General features: G+C 37.3%; 1 protein-coding gene and 1 pseudogene across 1 annotated transcript; both read right to left on the reverse strand.

The window, feature by feature from the left end:
- Nucleotides 1-1,051: 1,051 nt before the first annotated feature.
- Nucleotides 1,052-2,983, reverse strand: LOC120607026 (olfactory receptor 18-like). The gene is made up of 2 exons (XM_039868638.1): nt 2,979-2,983; nt 1,052-2,057 (listed from the first exon to the last, which is right to left on the reverse strand). Exons 1-2 carry the CDS (start codon nt 2,981-2,983, stop codon nt 1,052-1,054), a joined length of 1,011 nt encoding a protein of 336 aa, XP_039724572.1.
- A 7,251-nt stretch (nt 2,984-10,234) lies between these two features.
- Nucleotides 10,235-11,231, reverse strand: LOC120607027 (putative gustatory receptor clone PTE01; annotated as a pseudogene).
- Nucleotides 11,232-20,576: the final 9,345 nt, after the last annotated feature.

The following is a 20,576-nucleotide window of genomic DNA, read 5'->3' on the forward strand; positions in this document are numbered from 1 at the left end:
GTCATAACTGCAGGAAACAGTGAGGCACCATAGTCTATGGAGTAAGGGAAAAGTTGGTATGTGTGCCCTTTACTGGCCCACACTGAAAGAACCTAGAGAGAAACCAGGTAGAAAAAGAGGAATAGTTTAAAGATTCCCAGCCCCCACAAGAGCATCCCAACTTACAGTATAAATGGGTAAGTTTGGAGCAGTAAACAGTAGGGCAATATCTAGCACAGAGGGACAGTTGTAGAGTGAGGATATTTTACCAGAATATGAGAGAAAAAATCCCTTTGGCTGTTACTAAGGCAAACTCTTTCATATCTTCTCCTTTATGAGCTCTGATCACTTTTGGATTTTCAGGACTTAATAATAAATAGTAAAGACCCCAAGACATGCAAGTCATCTTTATATAAATGTCTGAAAAAATTCAATAGTTCTCATCTTATCTGGATATTAGACCCATCTGGGGTGCTGTTAAAATAATTCATGATATTTTCATTCTCCAGTCCAATTAAATCGTAATCTATGGTGATGGGATTCAGCCATGAAGAATTTTAAACCTCATCAGGTGCTTCAAGTAGGAAGCGTAGATTGAGAACCAGTGACACACATTCTCTCACACAATCTAAATTTGAACAAAGCCAAAGTTTTATGGAAAATAGGCTAGAATGGTGAACATGGTGGGGAATCATATATAGCTATGTATTCAAAAGAGAGTTGTAAATTTCTACAGGATGCCTGGGTCATATGTGACAAATACATAATATTCCAGTTGTAATTAAACTCAATTGTTCAGCGATTTTGACATACATAGGATCACAGAATAATCCCTTAATTCCATCAAAGATGTGCCAAAACAAGCAACTTTCAGATATAATAGATCAAAAGGAATGAAAACCATGAGATAGAAAACTTGTGTGCCAAAAGAGGCATGTTTACCAATTGCAGATGTTTGGTTTTGTAGTAATTTCTAATCCATAGACCAAAAAATGGGGGTTGAGGGAGTAAGGTTATTAAGGATTAAAATTAGAGGAGTTAGGTTATTAAGGATTTATGAACAGCATTGAAACTATGCTGTTCTGTTGAGGAGCCTCTGCAAGGCTCTCTTGATGTCCCTGTTCCTCAGACTGTAGATAAAGGGGTTCAGCATGGGGGTGACTGTCGTATACACCACTGAGGTCACTGGACCTCTCTTGGAAGAATGTAAAACAGTCGAATTAAGGTACACCCCAAGGCCTGTTCCGTAAAATAAGCAGACAACTGACAGGTGAGAACCACAGGTGACGAAGGCTTTATACTTCCCTCCTGATGATGGGACTCTCAGAATGGAGGAAACAATTTTATAGTAAGAGAAAATGATCCCTGAGAGTGGAACTCCACCAAAGATGGCACTAAAAATATAGGTTAACATGTTATTGGTGGAGGTATCGTTATAGGCCAGCTTGAAGAGTTGAGGAGGGTCACAGAAGAAATGAGGAATTTCCACATTTGTGCAAAAGGAAAGCTGTGACATCAACAAGCAGTGCAGTTCAGAGTAGAAAAGGCTGATCAAAAAAGACACTTGAACCAGTAGACTGCAGAGGCGGGGGTTCATGATGACCAGGTAGTGCAGGGGACAACAAATAGCTACAAATCGGTCATAGGCCATCATAGTTAGAAGTATACTGTCCAGATATCCAAAAAGATTAAAAAAAGACAATTGAATCAGGCAGCTGGCATAGGAGATGACTCTGCTGTGAGTTTGGATGTCTAAAAACATCTTGGGGATGGTGGTAGAAGTAAAACCAATGTCAGCCATGGACAGGATGGAGAGGAAGAAGTACATGGGGGTGTGGAGGTGGGAGTCAGAGCTGACAGCCAGGATGATGAGCAGATTCCCCAGCATGGTGACCAGGTACATTGACAGAAAGAGCCCAAAAATTAAAGGCTGCAGTTCTGGATCATCTGAGAGTCCCAGGAGGAGAAATTTCAAGACACCTGTTTTGTTCTGTGGTTCCACAGAGCACAGACACCTTTTGGAAAATAAAGGAGGATTGGTATAAAGGAAACAAGTATACAAGTATCCATCAGTGTGTCTATAATTTGAATTTAAGCAATTCATAAATAAAATATTCACACTTGATGACCATACTCCTTCAGTAGTATTTTGCAGGTATGACAAACATTCTTCTGAGAACCTTTTCACATTGGATTCGCTCTTTTAAGCTGTTACTACATGCATCCCTTGGAAAGAATGAGCTAGAGAAATTAGAGGAGTAAGGTTATTAAGGATTTAAAAATCCATAAACATGGTAACCTATCAATACCCTCCTGTGAAGGAAAGCAATGAGAAATATCTTCCTCTCTTAAGAAAAAAAATTTCTTTATTAGTTTCTTTAATTAAAGGACACTAATAAGCAATTAACTGTATTTTATTTTATCCAAATGCAGTGTAATTAATTCTCTTGATTTGCACTATTTATAAACATACTATAAGAGCTATGTAATAAAATGTCTGATTCTTTTTTTTGCATGTGATATCTGGCTACTACCAATTTAAACCACTCTCTTCCTCTTCCCCTTCTGCCCAACATCTGGACTAGTTGATAAGAAAGGCTTGATCCTTCAGTTATAAAATAAAAGAGGCATGGGGGTGTAATGTACAGCATGATGACTATAATTAATAATATTATATTTTGTATTTGAAAGCTCCTAAGAGAGTAGATCCTAAGAGTTCTTATTACAATAAAAATTGTAACATTGTGCAATGACCGATCTTAACTAGACTTGTTGTGATAATTATTTTGTAATATATATAAATATTGAATCGTTGTGTTATACACTTAAAACTAATATACTGGTATGTGTCAATGATATCTCAATTTTTAGTAAGGCTGGCTCCTTCCTCCCTTGGTGACAGCAAGAGAATTCAAACCTCACATATGTAGAAACTCTCACTCTGAACCCACACCCTATCCATGATTTAAAAAACCCAACCACTTTCCTTGACCTCTCACGCCATTGCAGACCAGCTTAGGTAGGCTTCTAGGCTTCCTCCATAATGGGCGATGTCTATATGAAGAATAAAACTTTTTATACCCTCTTGAATGTGTAGCATTTTCAGCCTCAATATCCAAGCCAATTTTGGGGTGAGAGCCCATCCTATTCCTGCAGAACATTCATTGCACTTTTTTTGTGGTGAGTGGGGTATGGAGACAAGGACCACCAGCATCAAAAGTGTCTTTTCTTGCTCCGGCTCTGCTGCGTGATGGCAAGCTTGCACTTTGGACAGTGCTGCATTGTGCTGCATTTATTGAGTCTTTCTAATCCTTTCTTAGAGATCTTACTGACCTCACTGACAAGTTTCTATATTTCTTACCTAATAGAGACAAAACTATGGAGTTGAATCTTTCCTTAATGTGGCCCTGGGTCTTCTGTCTTGTCCCAGACCTATCTGTGTCTTAGAATGAAGATGTCAATGACATTAAGGTCAGGGGAAAGATTCTTACTCTGATCGGAGTGTATTTCAACCATGCATTGGCCCCTATGGTGGTTCTCACAAGAGTAGTCATTAAAGGGAATTGGGCAAAGAGGGGGAGGTGTGTGTGGGTGTGTGGAGAGAGAGAGAGAGAGAGAGAGAGGAGAGAGAGAGAGAGAGAGAGAGCGAGCAGGGACAAAAGAGTGAGAAAAAAAGAAAGGGAAGGGAGGAGATGGGAGAAGGGAGGAGAGGAGAGAAAGAAATGCAGCTATTATGTGTCATGCTGAGGTCTGCACTCCTCAGCACAGAGAGCTCCCAGGACCTTTAATTATGTCTACTGTTGCTATTACTCATGCCTTTGTTTTGACAAAGATCTGGATCCTCGGAGTTTTAGAATGGTACTCATGACACTTCTGTGGCACAGCAAAGGGCTTAATTCCAACCTGATTTAAGCACATGGTACATGAAACTTATAAAGGAACCATCATCATGGAGGCAGTCCCTCACCTTGAAGATACTGATTTGAGTTTCTCTGGCAAAAGAAATGTTAAATATGACCAGGATGGAGAGAATTGCCCTTGAAGTGTTTCCCATGATAATATAAAGGAGGAAAGAAAGAGCAAAAGAGAGAGGGGAGGGAGGAAGGAAGGAAGGAAGGAAGGAAGGAAGGAAGGAAGGAAGGAAGGAAGGAAGGAAGGAAGGAAGGAAGAAAATGAGAAAGAAACCTGGTAAGAAAAGAAAAAGTAAAATGAAACAGATGTATAAAGTTTGACCCAGTTAGAACTCCAGAGTATACTAAATTAATAGAACAAGGAAAACAAATGGGCACCAATTGGCTTTTGCGTCTCTTAAACATAGGTTCTGAATCAGATTTAATATCATCTGACGCAGCAATTGGCAAAATCTCATGTCCTCTACCAATACCATGTCTCAAATTATAATAATACATAAGGATCCCACTAAATTTTAACTAGGTACCCTCTATTTCTTAGGAAGGATCTCAAACATAAAAATAAAAGACATCTATGCCTCACCCTTATCATTGTGGACTATTGCCTTATCTAAATTCTCTTTTGCAGTTGTACCCATTGCCCTCAAAAATCTATGAATGGCCATGGACACTCTGATTAAATTATAATTAAATTAAGTCTTTGGCCCTACAGCACAATTTACAATAGCCAAGATATGGAAGTGACCTAAATGCCCATTCACAAATGATTGGATAAAGAAGTTATGGTTCATATGTATAATGGAATATCACTCAGCCATTACAAAAATGAAATCCTACCATTCATAATGACATAGATGGACCTAGAGATTATTATGCTGAGTGAAATAAGTCAGACAGAGAAAGATAAATACCATATGATTTCACTTATATGCAGAATCCAAGGAACAAAAAGAAGAAAGTAATCAAAACAGACTCACAAATATAGAGGACGATCTGGTGACAGACAGAGGGGAGGGGGTTTGTACAGCTGGGAGAATGGGGTGAAGGGTTAAAGAAATACAAATAGTAGTTAATAGATGGTCATGGGGATGGGGAGCACATCATAGGGAATGCAGTTAGCATTAATATTTTGGCTAGGTAGAGAGCTAGAGAAGAGAAGGAACAATTAGAGGAATCATTTTATAAATTATATAAATACCTAACCAATATATTGTATACTTGAAACTAATAAAATTAAGTTTAAAAAATAAAAAATAGAAAAATATAAGAGTCTTTGTTCCTGTTTGGAAAAACCTGCCCAGTATTTTACCTCCTTCGTATCTCATTTACTTTACATAAAACACTTCACTTCTGACACTTCTGGTCACCAAATATGGGGGCTAGGATCCCCCACATCGAGCCATTCTCCATGACACCAGCTGAGTGTCCTATGATTTAACTCAATTCTGTCACTGTCTGTGTAGAGTGTCAGATTCCACAGGTTAAGGGATCAGTCCCACGAGAACACTTTCTCCTTCACTTCAGATACCCACTGTAAAGGCCTCAGGTTCCCTCCAACTTTGGTCCAGCCTGGCTACAAATCAGAGGTACGCACAACCCCCTCGTCAGGTTCAAGTACTCACTCTGGGAAGAGTGCTTAGAAAGAAATGACAAAATCTCATTTATTTCTTTAGTCAGACAGACATCTGTAGAAGGGATGAAAGCCCCAGTGTGCGGCAGCCATATGGACTATGGCATGTCCTTGTAAACTAACGAAAGGTAATCAATGTTTAACAGAGTTTATATGTGCATTTATTTTGTTTTTCCTTTGTTTTGACTGCCTGCTCTGCACCGGGCATGGGGCTTCAATGAGACTCAGCATTGTCAAAACCAGAAAACTAACTGGCACAATACAAATAACTAGCTACAGATCTTGCACCAGTTTACATGCACTTGTTTTTTCGGTTGTTTGTTCATTTGTTTGAGGTAGGTGTTTGAGATTATACAGTATTTAATTACTTATATAGATTTGTATAATCACTACCACCACAGTCAAGAGACAGGACTGTTCCGTCAGTACAAGGAAGTTCTTCACCCGCCCCTTTATTATTATGGCCTCCCTCCCCTACACCTGCCCCCTGGCAACTACTTGTATGTTCTTTATCACCGTAATTTTGCCATTTTGAGAATGTTATGTAAATGTAATCATGCGAAATACAACATTTGGAAATTGGCTTTTTTTACTCAGCATAATGTTCTTAAGATCCAGCCAAGTTTTTGGGTGTATCAATGGTTTCTTTCTTCTTATTGCTGACTAGTATTGCATGGTACGGATGTAATAAGTTGTGTTTAACTCTTCACCTGTTGAAGGACATTTGGTTTATTTTCACTTTTTAGCTATGCAAATAAAAGCTGCTATGGCAAAACAAAGGAAGAAAGAAAGAATCGAGACTGAGTCACTTCCCTGAAGGCATTCTACCTGCAGTTACTTGGAAAGGAAAAGTTGAGTAGGTTCATTGGTTTTTTGGTTCATTTCAATTTTAACATTTTATTTAACCCATATATCAAGAATATTATAATTTTACCCAAATTGAGATATTTTTGCGTTTTGTTCTTGTAGGTCTTCAAAAATCTAATATTTTATGCTGACAGCACATCTCAATTTAGACTAGCCACATATCGAGGACTTGATAGCCATGCGAACCTAAATTGTATGGAAAGATATTGTCCTGCACCCGGCATCGTGGGAATCGATCTCACTGCTAAGATGTACACCTGACTTCACTCTTTTTACTCAAGGACGTGGTTAAAATTAATTAAAATCCTGTACTCCTTTTCTCAACTGTAAAATAACAATAATATATGCACTCCAACTTGGGAGTATAATACAGATTTAAAATCAAAGCAAATAGCACATAGCTCTGAGCCTGAGACAAGTAAAACCTCAATAAAGTTTGTCATATTGCGGTTACTCTCTTTATCCCCATCATGATCACACTCACAGCATTTGTGATCATTTTGGGATACATCTCCTGCTCAGGTATGGTCAATGACTTCGGAATCCAGAAATGGAAGTGGAAAAGAGCAGAATTATAAATGAGAATTCTGAAATCACCAACAGAAAAAAAAATAACATGAAATGTATAGGCCTCTGAGCTGAAACTTTGCATACTGATGCTCCCATGTCTGGCCATCTCATTCGTCCTGCTATCTTGATAGTAAGGTAAGAAGTTTCTCCATAATACCTCCGCCAAAGACCATCTCTCTTGGCACTTACTGGTTTGTGTTGTGTCTCTGCTGGGCCATGACCTAGGAGTTTATGTCCACTGCCTTCTCCTGCCTGGTGAATGAAGAGGGCTGTGGGGGCCCTGTCCTCAGGACTGCAGGGAGACACTCAGGCATGAATCTCCTGATGCAGGGGACACCTCCGGGAGGAAAAGACATGTATGAAGCTTAACTGGGACTGGCAGCCTGAAGGGCTGGTGTTACTGGCTAATTATTTACTTCCATGTGGCCTTGAGAGATCAATGCACAGAGCTCATAATTAACATAATTGGCCCATGTTCTTTCAATCTCTCAGGACCTCCGAATATTAACAGAATAGGAAAAGGAGAAAAGTAAACGTGCTTAGAAGGGTCTGAGCTTTTTTCTCAGAGGAAAGCTCAGCTGTACACTTCGCTTCTGAAGTCGTTTCAAAGATCTTAACATAAAATGCAGATCTCTTTTCTCTTCAATTTATGACTTTTCAACTTTGACATCTGCAAATCTATTATCATGAAAATTAGGGAGAATTCGGTCTTATTTAACGAGAATCTGAAACTCCATTTTCTCAATTAAGATTTCTGTCTCTAAAAGGAACTTAGTGTTTCCCTTTTTTAAAGCTATTTTGTAGTTTGTTTGTTTGCTCATTTAAATGGCAGCGTAAGTTCTTATTTTTTGTCATTGATATATGTTGGGTATACTAGAAAACTGTGGACTTTTATACACTTATGTATAGCTTCCCACTTCTCTTAAATAAACTATAACATGTAACAAGTACACTCAAGGTGTCAGCTAGGGCTGCAGTCATCTCAAAATTGGACTGGGTAGAGACCTGTTTCCAAGTCCACTCATTTTGGAAAGATGGAGTTCCTCTGGGCTCTTGATCAGAGGCCTTCCGCAGTTCTCTGTCACAGGGAAGCTCACACATGGCTGTTGGCTCCCATTAAGACAAACGGATAAGTGACAGGGAAACAAGGGCTAAGAATTTGTACCCTAATCTCAAAAATGACATCTCATCAGTTTTGCCCTGTGTTGGTTAGAAGTAAGTCAGTAGGCCCAGGGCACACTCAATAGGATGGGTCCAGATACAGGAGGTGGAGGTGACTGGGTGCATATTGAAATTTGCCCACCACACAGCCCTACCCCTCTCTCAGGACATTGCCTCTAAGCACCACAGGACTGGAAAGATGTCTCTTTGCTTCTCAATATAGTCCACAACCCATCACACCATGATGCTCTCAGCAAAACTTCTCTGCAGATAAACCAACATATGAGTAGAAATTGCCTCTGCTTTGGTGTTTCTGCAGACCCTAGCATGATCCTTCAGGACATGCAATCAGAAAAAGCCAGCATGGTTTCTCTTCCATCACCAGTTTCCCTCCATTGATATCACACCCATCTGTGATCATTCTGTGCCCAAATGTAACAATTATCCCAAATGGCTTCTGATTTCTGCTCATTAACAAGACCTCATCCTATCTTAGGATGTATTTTCTTTAGCTCACTTTGTGTTCACCAATCCTGAAGTTTAAATAATTGTGCTTGCGGCCTTTTTAGTTTTCAGGTTTTTCAGTTGGAAAACGAGTTTATATGGGATTGACAGTACTTTGCAACCTGCTACACCCTAGCCATGCAGTCGTCCTGGCTCAGAGGTCTCTGGATGAGGAATTTAGCAACTGGTTTTTCATTAACTGATCTAAAGGAAGTGTGACAAAACCAAGATGGTGAAGTAGCAGATGCCAGCCTCTGTTTTCCCTCAAAGTTCAACGATTAGATGGCCACTCCTGAAAAAAACAGCCCTGGGAGAGCTCAGCAGTCCACTTAGGAAGCTTCAGCAATGCAGTGGAACAAAACACCTGAGAATCACCACGCAAAGGAAAGGAAGAACAGCTTCACACATTGTCCCACCATCCAGGCCAGCAATATTTAACACCAAGAGGGAACTCCTCAACTAGAGAAATTTCTTACTCGCATGAGAAAGGGAGAGTAGAGTGTGCAAGAAGCTTCCCAGCCTTTTAGTGAGGCACAGGAAGGACCTGTTTCTGCTTCACTCAACCCAGAGGACAGCAGAGCTTAGTCATAAACACACAGCTAAACACAAGGCAGAGGGGCAGGGAACACCAGTATCAGCCACAATAAGACATAGGACTGGATTCAATATAGACACAGAGACCAATGGTACAGCATCAAAAGCCTAGAAATAAACCCCTGCATATATGGTCAATATTTAACAAGGAAGACCATGTTGGTTTGCAATCTCTCGAGCTTCCAGGGTGAACTTTGAAACTAGTCCCCATGCACAGAGGCCCAAAGAGAGACCAAAGAGAGAAATAGATCACTCAAGATTGGTAGGTGGAAGTTTTCATAAGGTAAAGAATTTACATACAAGACTTTTCTTCAGTGGCTGCAACACAAGATCTACACACTGCCCACCAAATCTTATAAATTAATGTATAAAAGAGGCCTTAACTGGTTTCAGTCATGTATGACATCCAGATGGTCTCAACACATTACAACCTCAAGGCTATATATTTGGACCTGCTTCTAGCTGAGTGTAGGTAAGTGGAATGAACATCTCAAGGAGAGGGGTGGGGCAAGCAGACTCTGGTTCCCCAGGTTCAACTCTTGGGTTAAGTGGAAGTCACACCTTCTTGATGACCTTCTCCGATAGACCCCGTCATCAGTATTTATAAACTCCCGAGATTTCAATAAAATCCACAGAAATTACTTGCATCTTCAAAAATTACCTGAATAAATAGATCTGACATATGCAAAATTTACATGGAACATATGCAGAAACTGTGGAAAAGGATATGGAGTTTAAGTAAATAACAAGAGAGTCGTGTATTTCACCTGCATATCAGAGTGGTTGAGGAGAACCTCTCATGCATTCATTATGATGGAAAAAGGATCCCAAGATGCTCTCCCAATTCTGTGAAAGATAAATAAAAAAAAGTGACATTCCTATGTGAAGCATGGAGAGGAATGAAAACCATGAGACTAAAAAAGAGTGTGACCAAAGATACAGTATTCAGTTTACATGGTTTTTTTTTTTGCTGGGGTTTTCAATCATACTCCAAAAAAGGGTTACACGGATATTAAGACTAGACTGTTTTGCTATGGAGCCTCCCTAGGGCACTCTTAAAGTCCCTGTTCCTCAGACTATAAATGAAGGGGTTCATCATGGGGGAAAATACAGTGTGCATGACTGAGGCCACCACATCATTCCTGGGGGAAGGCAACAATGCCTATCCAAGGTAAGCTCTGCTGTCTGTTACATAGAATAAGCAAACAACTGACAAGTGAGAGCCACAGTTGGAGATGGCTCAGTATTTCCCTCCTATTGAAGGAACTATCAGAATGGAGGAAAAATTTTTATAGTAAGAGAAAAAGATTCCTGAGATAAGGAGAAAACCAGAGATGGTGCCAATAAAATACATGACTGTGTTATTGGTGAAGGTGTCAAAGCAGGCAAGATGAAAGAATTGAGAAGGGTCACAGAAGAAATTAGAAATTTTTACATTCTCGAAGCAGGTAAGTTGTACTATTGAATTGTACAGCTGGGAGTCCAAAAGGCTGATGAAAAATGATATCAAAACTAAGAAGCAGCAGAGGCATGGGTTCATGATGACTGTGTAGTGCAGAGGGTGACAGATGGCCACAAACCAGTCATAGGCCATTGCAGTCAGAAGCATACCATCCATACATCCAAAAGGATAAAAAAAAGACATCTGAGTCAGGCAGCCCCCATAGGAGATGACTCTGCTGTGAGTTTGGATGTCCACAATCATCTTTGGGACAGTGGTAGAGATAAAACAGATGTCAGCCATGGAAAGGTTGGAGAGAAAGAAGTACATGGGGATGGGGAGGTGGGAGTCCAAGTTGAAGGTCAAGATGATGAGCAGATTCCCCGATATGGCAACCAGGTACATGGACAGGAAAAAATAAAAAAAACAGAGGCTGAAGTTCCAGATCATCTGAGACTCACATGAGGATGAATTCTGAGACACGTGGTAGATTTTGTGGTTTTATGTAGCTTGGACATCTTTTGAAAAGGAAAAGAGGGTTGGAAACAGGAAATAAGTTAATGGCACACTGCATTGTTTCCATATTTTGGATTCTAGCAACTGACTTGTGAGGTCATACTTCCCAGTACCTTGAGCAGTATTTCTCAGTATGACAAATTCTTTCTTCTTAAAATTGTTCTCTTATTTGTTTCTGTGTTATTTACCTCTTTTTATGCATACTTACTTGAGAGAAATTTGACTGTAGAGTATCAGAAGAACAAGAAGATTCAAGATAACAAATCCACGATCATAGGAAAATATAACATACTTCATTAAGAAAAAATATAGAATAAGAATTACCCTTCCCTCTTTAAGGAATAAAATTCTAATTCAAAGACATTAAGAAGTAGCTAAATATGTCTTATTTTATACAAATACAATGCCAAGAAGTTCCTTTATTTAAAATATCTACTCTGTAAATGGTAGAACTATGTAATCTAGATTCTAAATTCAGTTGAATGTTCATAATCAGAAAATTATATTATTTGATAGTTATCTTCACGAATTTTCTCTTTCCTCCTTCTTAGAAATAAGTGCTCACATATGAGGGTTATCCTTTAAAATCATTTCATATATAATTTCTATCCTTGGCTTTAGTGTACTTCAAATTTTGTTATATGTGGTTTAGATAAACGTACATAATTATACAGCATCAATGACTACAAAGATGGCATTAATGTGCAGAGAATCTGATCATGATTAAACAATAATGAAATTTAAGAAACACTTGAAATTTATTATATCGTTATTTTTTTTCAATCCTATACAATATTAGCAAAATATCTGGTGTTTGGAATTGTTCTTTGCTTTTTTTGGACTCTCTTCTATAATGGCATGATAAAACTACTTCATTGTTTTTCTTTTTCCAAGTTTTATTGAAGTACGATTGATAAACAGAAATTATATATATGTACATATATGGTAAAACATGAAGGTTTTTTTATTGTACAACATGATGATTTAGTACATATATACACTCTGGAAAGATCACCACAATCAAGTTAATTAATGTATCCATCTCTTTATACAGTTACTGTATGTGGTGTATGTGTGTGTGTGTGTGTGTGTGTGGATAACATCTAAGATTTACTATCTTCACAGATTTCAAGTATACAATACAGTGTTATTAACTATAGTCTCCATACTGTACCCCATACTGTAATTCCAGAACTTATTCATCTTATAACTGAAAGTTAGTACTCTAACCAACATCTTCCCATTCCCTAAATGCAGCCACTTGCAACCATACTTCTACTCTCTGATTCTATGAGTTAGATTTTCTTAGGTTCCACATATAAGTGAGACAATTCTGTGATTGTCTTTCTGTGCCTGACTTATTTCTGTAAGCATAATATCCTCCAGGTTTATCTATATACACATAAATGGCAGTGTTTCCTTCTTTTTATGGCTGAATACTATTCCATTGTGTGTGTATGTAGATAGATGGTAGAAATAGATGATAAATAGATAGATAGATCATAGATAGTGAGATGATAGATAGGTAGATAGATGCATTGACAGATATATGATAGATAAATAGATAATAGATGATAGATAGATGATAGATAGATAGATGATAGATAAATAAACATTTGCTTTATCTATTCTTCTGTCAACAGATACTTTAGTTGTTTCCAATCTTTGCTGTTCTGAATAATAATGCAATGAACATGGAAGTGCAGATACCTCTTTGAGATACAGATTTCATTTTCTTCATATATATATGCAGAAATGGGTTTGCTAGATATATTGTAGTTCTATTTTTTATTTTACATTTTTATTTAAATAGATTGGGATGACATCAGTTAATAAAATTATATAGGTTTCAAGTGTACAATTCTTGCAATATACGTCATCAGTATATTGCACTTTGTGTTCACCACCTAAAGTCAAATCTTCCATTACCATATAATTGACCCTCTTTACCCTTATATACCTCTCCCCTCCAACCTTCACCTCTGGTAACCAGTAAACTGGTGTCTGTGTCTATGAGATTTTGTTTGTTTTCCTTTTTCTTCTGTTGCTTTAGTTTTACATTTCACATATAAGTGAAATCATATAGTTATCAATTTTTCCGTTTACTTATTATGCTTAGCATGATAATATCAAGATCCATCCATGTTCTCTTTTCTCGAGATTCCTTTGGCTATCTGGGGCCTTTCATGGTTTCATACAAATCTGAAGATTTTTTGTTCTATTTTATTAAAAATTACCATTGGTATTATCATGCTAAGCAAAATGTGTCAAACAGAAAAAGTTGAGGAACATACGATTTCACTTATATATGAGATATAATACTGAAAGCAACAAGTGAACAAGACAAACAAACAAAGACTCATGGACAACAGTTTAATGATTAGCAGAGGGAAAGGGAAGAGGGGAGGTAAATAAGGGTAAAGGGGGTCAACTATATGGTAATGAAAGGAAATTTAACTTTGGGTGGTGAACACACAATGCAGCATACATATGATGTATTATTGAATTATACACTTAAAACCTATATTATTTTATTAACCAGTGTCCCCTCAATAAATTTAATTAAAACATAGAGTGAAAATACCAAAAGATGTCATTGAGATTTTGATGGAGATTGCATTAAAACTGCTTTGGGTAATATGACAAAGTTATGATAATATTAACTATGTTGATTCTTCTAATCAATGAACATGGAATATCTTGCCATTTCTTTGTAGGGTTTTTTCATTTATTTTATTAAATTAATTGGGGTGATACTGATTAATAACATCATATAGATTTAAAGTATATTATTCTTTAGTACATCATCTGTATATTGCATTGTGTGTTCACCACCTAAAGTCAAAGCTCCTTCCATCACCATGTATTTGACTCTCTTTACCCTTATCTACCTCTCCCCTGTCCTCTTTCCTTCTGGTAACCACTAAACTGCTGTTTGTGTCCATGAGTTTGTGTTTGTTTGTTTTGTTCCTTCGTTGCTTTCAGTTTTACATCCCACATATGAGTGTAACTGTATGGTTCTCAACATTTTTGTCTGATTTACTTCGCTTAGTTTGATACTGTCAAGATCTATCCATGTTGTTACAAATGGCAGTATTTCATCTTTTTTTATGGATGAGTAATATTCCACTGTGTATATGTACCACATCTTCAATTTCTTTTAATAATGTCTTGTCGTTTCAGTATATAGGTTTTTAACATCTTTTGTTAAGTTCATTCTTAGGTATTGTATTCTTTTTGTTGCAATTGCAAAAGAAATTAATCTTTTTTTAAAGTCATTTCTCCCTGAAATTTTATCATTAGTATATAGCAATACAGTGGATTTTAGTACATTGACTTTGTATCCTACAACTTTACTGTATTTGTTATCGTTTGTAATAGTTATTTGGTGGAGTCCTTGGGGATTTCTACATAAAAAATCATGTTGTCTGAAAAAACTGACAACTTGACTTTTTCATTTCCAAGATATATGCCTTTTATTTATTTATTTATTTATTCATTCATTCATTCATTTATTCATTTATTTATTTTCACCTGATTACTCTGGCTAGGACTTCTGATATTACCTTGAATAACAGTGGTGAATGTGGCCATCCTTTTTTTTGTTCCTGATCTTACAGGAAAAGTTTTGAGCTTTTCAGAATTAAGTATGATATTAGCTGAGGGGTTGTCATACATGGCCTTTATTCTGTTGGAGTACTTTTCCTTTATGTGCTTTTTATTAAGAATTTATAACAGTTATCACAGAAATACGATGGATCATATAAGAATACAAGGAAAGACTCTATGCCACCAAATTCAATAACCTAGAAGAAATGGATAAGTCCTAATAAATCTATAACTTTCCTAGACTGAATCACGAAGAACTAGAAAGTCTAAATAAACCAATCAGCAGTGATAAAATTGAAACAGTCATCAAAAACCTCTCAATAAATAAAAGTCCAGGACCAGATGGCTTTCTTGGTAAAATCTACCAAACAAGAACAGGCAATACTTTCAAACTCATTCTGTAAGGCCAGTAGTACCCTAATACTAAAGCCTGGTAAGGATAGCACACAAAAAGGAAACTATCAATTAATTTCTGATTGACACAGATGCAAACATACCAAACAAAATATTGCAAATTAAATACAACAATACATTAAAAATATTATACAACACAATCAAGTAGGCTTAATTCCAGTGGTTCGAGGGTGGTTCCACATGCACAAATGGCTCAATTTAATAGACAACATAAATGAAATAAAGGTTAAAAGCATATGGTCATAGCAATGGATGTAGAAAAAGCATTTGACAAGATACAGCACACATTTATGGTAGTTCTATTTTTATTAGTAACTTTTAATTTTTTAAGGAACTTCCATATTGTCTCTTGTAATGTCTGAACCAATATTCATTGCCACCAACAGTGCACATTGGTTCTCTTTCCTCCACAGCTTTGCCAACACTTGTTTTTTCTTCTCTTTAATAGTCATTCAATTAGGAATAAAATGATATCCTAATGTGATTCACATTTCCCTGATGGTTAGTTATGTTCGGCACCATTTTGTATGTCTGTTAGTTTTGTTTTTCTGCTCATAAACCCTCCTATTTATAGTTGAGGAGTTTAGCACCAAGGGAGGCCCCACAGCCAGTTTTAAGACCCAGATTTCTTACCTTGCTAACAGATTTTCATGTCAATTCTTTCTGATACATGGATTGCAATTCTCTTTCTTCAGCTACTGAAGGTAATTCAGGTTCATTATTTTGGCAGTTCACACTACGATTTGAGGAAAAATGCAAATAGAACAATGTAAATACATCTGGGCAGTTTTTTCATCTTTAAAATTAAGATAATTATTGAAACTACCATATGGTATTATTGTAAGAAAACTTTTTTTGATATTTTATTTTATTTATTTATTTTAATTAAGTTTATTGGGGTAACATTGGTTAACACAATTATATAATTTTCAGGTGTACGTTATAATTTGAAATCTGTATATTCTATTGAGTGTCTAACATCCAAAGTCCAGTTTCCTTCAGCTACCATATTTGATCCCCTATACCCAATTCAACCTCGCCCTACTCCCACCCCCCATATGGACCTTCTTTACCTTGTCTACTCCTCCCTCTTCTCCCACCTCCTACCCTCTGGTAATCACTAGTCTATAGTCCATGTCCATTAGTTTCTCTTTGTTTGTTGTGTTCACTTGTTGCTTTTACATTTATATTCCACATGTAAGTGATTTTATGTGATTTTCAACTTTTTCTGTCTGGCTTATTTTGCTTAGCATGATATTCTCAAGGTCCATCCATGTTGTCACAAATGACAGTATTTCATCTCTTTTGGCTGAGTGATATTCCATTTTATATATGTACCACAGCTTCTTTAGCCAATCATCTATGGTAGGAAACTTCGGTTGCTACAATGTCCTGCTCACTGTGAATAATGTTGCTATAAACATCGGTGTGCAAATATCTTTTCCGATATGGGTTTTCAAGTCTTTGGGGTAAATACCCAGTAGGGAGATTGCTGGATCATATGGTAGATCAATTCTTACTTTTTTGAGGACCCTCCACATTGTTTTTCATAGTTACTGTACCAGTTTGCAGTCTCACCAGCAGTGTATGAGGGTTCCTTTTCATCCACATCTTCTCCAGCATTTTTTATTACTTGTCCTGTTGATGATAGCTATTCTAACAGGTGTGAGATGGTATCTCATTGAGATTTTCATTTGCATTTCCCTAATAGCTAGCGATGTTGAGCATCTTTTCAAATACTTGTTGGCCATTTATATGTCCTCTAGGAAGAAGTGTCTGTTCAGGTCCTCTGCCTATTTTTTGATTTGATCATTTCCTTTTTTTGTTGTTGTTGAGTTCTATGAGTTCTGTATATTTTGGATATTAGACCCTTATTGGAGGCATTGCTTGCAAATATATTTTCCCATTCAGATGGTTGTCCCTTTGCCTTGATGATGATTTCTTTTGCTGAGCAGAAGCTTCTTAGTTTGATATAATTCTAATTATTTATTTTAGTTTTACTTCCCTTACCTTTGAGGTCATATTCATAAAATTTTCTTTTAGTCCCAGTTTCTTGAGTTTAGTTTCCATGTTTTCTTCTATATATTTTATTGTTTCAGGTCTTATAGGTCCTTAATCCATTTCGAGTTAATTTTGGTGTGTGTGATAGACCCTGGAGGTCTTTTAAACTACAGCTACATGACTTCCAGATTCAGAGGATCTGATTCAGCAGGTCTGGTGTGGGGGCTGAACATTTGCATTTATAAGCTCCCAGATGCTGCTGACAGTGCTGGTCCAGAGACCACTGAGGGAGTTGGAAATGAAAGGAAGAGATTAAATAATGAAGGGTTTTACAGCCATTGGCAAAGAGTTCAGATTTTAGTATAGGAGTAACACAAAATGACTGGAAGTTTTTAAGTAGAGAAGTCACAACCTCTGATGATACCTAAAAAATCAATCTGGCTTCTGTGCAAAGGGAGACACAAGAAATATTTGGAAGTCAATTAGAATAGTCTTCCAAGAGTAAAATATTTATATGAGCTGTTTTTGAAGAATTTTTGGGAAAAGCAAATCATCTGACTAAGACAGTGTTGCTCAGATAATTTAATTGCTTTGATATGAGGGAAAAGAAAAGAGAAACTACAATGACAAGATTCAGTGGGGGTGGGAGGGGCTAGTGACTTGAAAGAGAGTAAGTTTCTATTTCTGAGAATCTGAGCAGCTACATGCTAGTGGATTTTGACAGTGGAAACAAGAAGAGACATAAGTAGTATGTCTGCCAGAATGCAGTGAAAGCTCTTTCTACTATTTGGTGTCACTCATCTGTGTACCTCTTTATTCTAATGGACAAGCCTTGGAATACTCCTGTTCTTCAGGAACCTCCACTTCCCAAAAGGACAGAGACATCCTTACTGTTAAACACTGAATGTCCTTGCACTCAATGCCTCCAAAACCTAATGAACGGAGGAATCAGGGGACCCTGATCAAAAGTGTACCCAAAATTAGGGGCAGACATGTGCTTATGATTGGAACACAGGACCTCTAGAAATTTGAAGAGGTTGACAGAGGCCAAAAAATTATCATTCTTAAGTCATAGTTATTTACACCACCTAGGGATTAATATTTGAAAATAAACAATTAGAAATATAAAACTCAAGTAGATTTTATCTTATTATTAAAAACTCTGCACTTTCTTTCTATCAAACATCTGTCAGTCTGGATTTCTAGGTTCATTAAGATTTTCTATGAGGACCTCCAGACTGTCCCCAAATTACTATATGTCATCTCCTCTCTTTGAATTTTCCTATCACTAAGCTCAGCATTACTGAACATTGATGACAATTCAAAGAACTCTCTTGAAACTGTCTTTAAAATCTTCTCAAAATAATTTTATTACTTCTTGTGAAGCTGATTGTGAGACAGTGATTGGCATGCAGGATAATATCCCGGCAATACTCCTGGATTCAACATCTGTAGAAGGGCAGATGTGTAGTAAGAAATTTGGCCTAACGAAATGAGAAATATGGCCTTTGTCCCGGCTCCTGGAAGGTAACCTTTAAGCCTTTGAAATTTAGCGATAGGAGTGATTGGTTATTCATCATTGGCCCCACGGACCACAACGGATAGTTTGTGCTAATGAGGTGGGAACTGGCCATGTCGAAAGACCAAACACATGAAAAATTGTTGGAGCCCTGGGCAAAGTATACCAACGGAAACTTTTGGGAGAGAAGCTAAAAACTGCATTCAATCAAATGGGCAATCATTTCATTGTTCACACCTATGTAATGAAGCCTCAATAATAACTCTGGACAGTGATGCTCAGGTGAGCTCCCAGGTGGGCAATACTCTGTGTGCTGTCTCACAGTGTGGCCAGGAGGCAGTAAGAGATCTAGACTCACAGGGAATAGACAACAAGAAGATTAACATATGGGACCTTCCAGATCTTGCCCTAAGTGTTCTACTTTGGCTATTTCTACTTTGTATTCTTTTGCTATAATAAAGCTGTCATCATAAGTATAAACCGTCCCAAGTTCTGTGACTCATTCTGATGAATTATTGAACCTGAAAGAGTTCCCTCAGTTTGAGTCATTCTATAAAGTTATTGTATGTGAGGGAGTTCCTGAATTTGTAGCTAACTTGTCTAAAGTGTGGGTGGCCCTGGGGACTTCTGAGATTGTGGCTAATGTCTGAAGTAAAGAGAGTCTTGAAGGGTCTATGCCCTCAGACACTGTGATTTGGCAAACTCTTTGAAGCAAGGAAGAGCAGTGGAAAACATCAAGTCAAGTTGAAGCCCATCAAAGGCTACCTAAAATCAACAGAAAACTCTGAGTCTAGGATGATCCTTTAGAGTTGGCTGGAATTGGGATAAGGAGCCAAATGTCATTGGGTGTGGGCTTCCCCAGAAGGAGGCATGACCATGGTTAGGTGGCACTCTGCAGCTGAGGCAGATCTATGGGGTCTGATGCTGAGGGCTAAGTGGTACACCCAACATCTGGAGCAACATGTCCCTCATTCCCAACAGGACACTTTCTTTATCGTGGCAAAATAATATAACTTAAGTTTATCATCTTAACCATTTTTAAGGGTAGAATTCAGTTGTATTAAGTACATTTCCAATGTTATGCCACAATCATCATCATTCATCTCTGGAACTCTTTTTATCTTGCAAATAGGAAGCTTTATTTCCCCATTAAACACTACCTCTCTATTTCCTCTTTTCCCAGCTGCTAGCATCCACTACTCTACTTTATGTATCTATGAATTTAATACTTTAGATGCCTCATATATGTGGAATAATACAGTATTTATCCTTTTATGTCTGGCTATTTAATTGACTGGGAAGATATTGGAATGGGAAGAATTATTAGAAACATTAGGGATCCCCATTGCTTGGACATCATACACACCAGTTTTCCTAAGCAAGTTCCAGTTGACAACTATTTCTTCAAACTCGGTATCAATACAGCTCCATTTCAATTTCAAAACACCCTGGCTTAGACAGAATTAAATAGTCATCCTATTTGACCAAGCATCTGACCAACATAATGAAAGAGCAAAAATATGAATATGTTGGTTCTTAAAGTAGAGTTTAGAGCCTCCTAGAAAATACAGAAAAATCATGAGAAAACTATTGGAAAAATAAATAAGAGAGAGAGAGAGCTATAATTATTGTACAAAGCTAGAAACAAGACTGCTTAAGACGAAGAGTCCTGGATAATGCATAAGGAAAGTGAGAAGGGTGTACTGATGTACTACCCATAATACTGAGAGGCTCTGACTTAAGTAGAGAGTCCAAAATAATCTCTCAATTCCATTACATCTATACAAAAAAAAAAAAACAGTATAAACAGAAAGAGGAGAGCCATATAGTACATATGCACTATGTGAGTGCAGAGTCAGA

Source organism: Pteropus medius, unplaced genomic scaffold (assembly GCF_902729225.1).
Source record: "Pteropus medius unplaced genomic scaffold, Ma_sr-lr_union100, whole genome shotgun sequence".
Taxonomy (NCBI): domain Eukaryota; kingdom Metazoa; phylum Chordata; class Mammalia; order Chiroptera; family Pteropodidae; genus Pteropus; species Pteropus medius.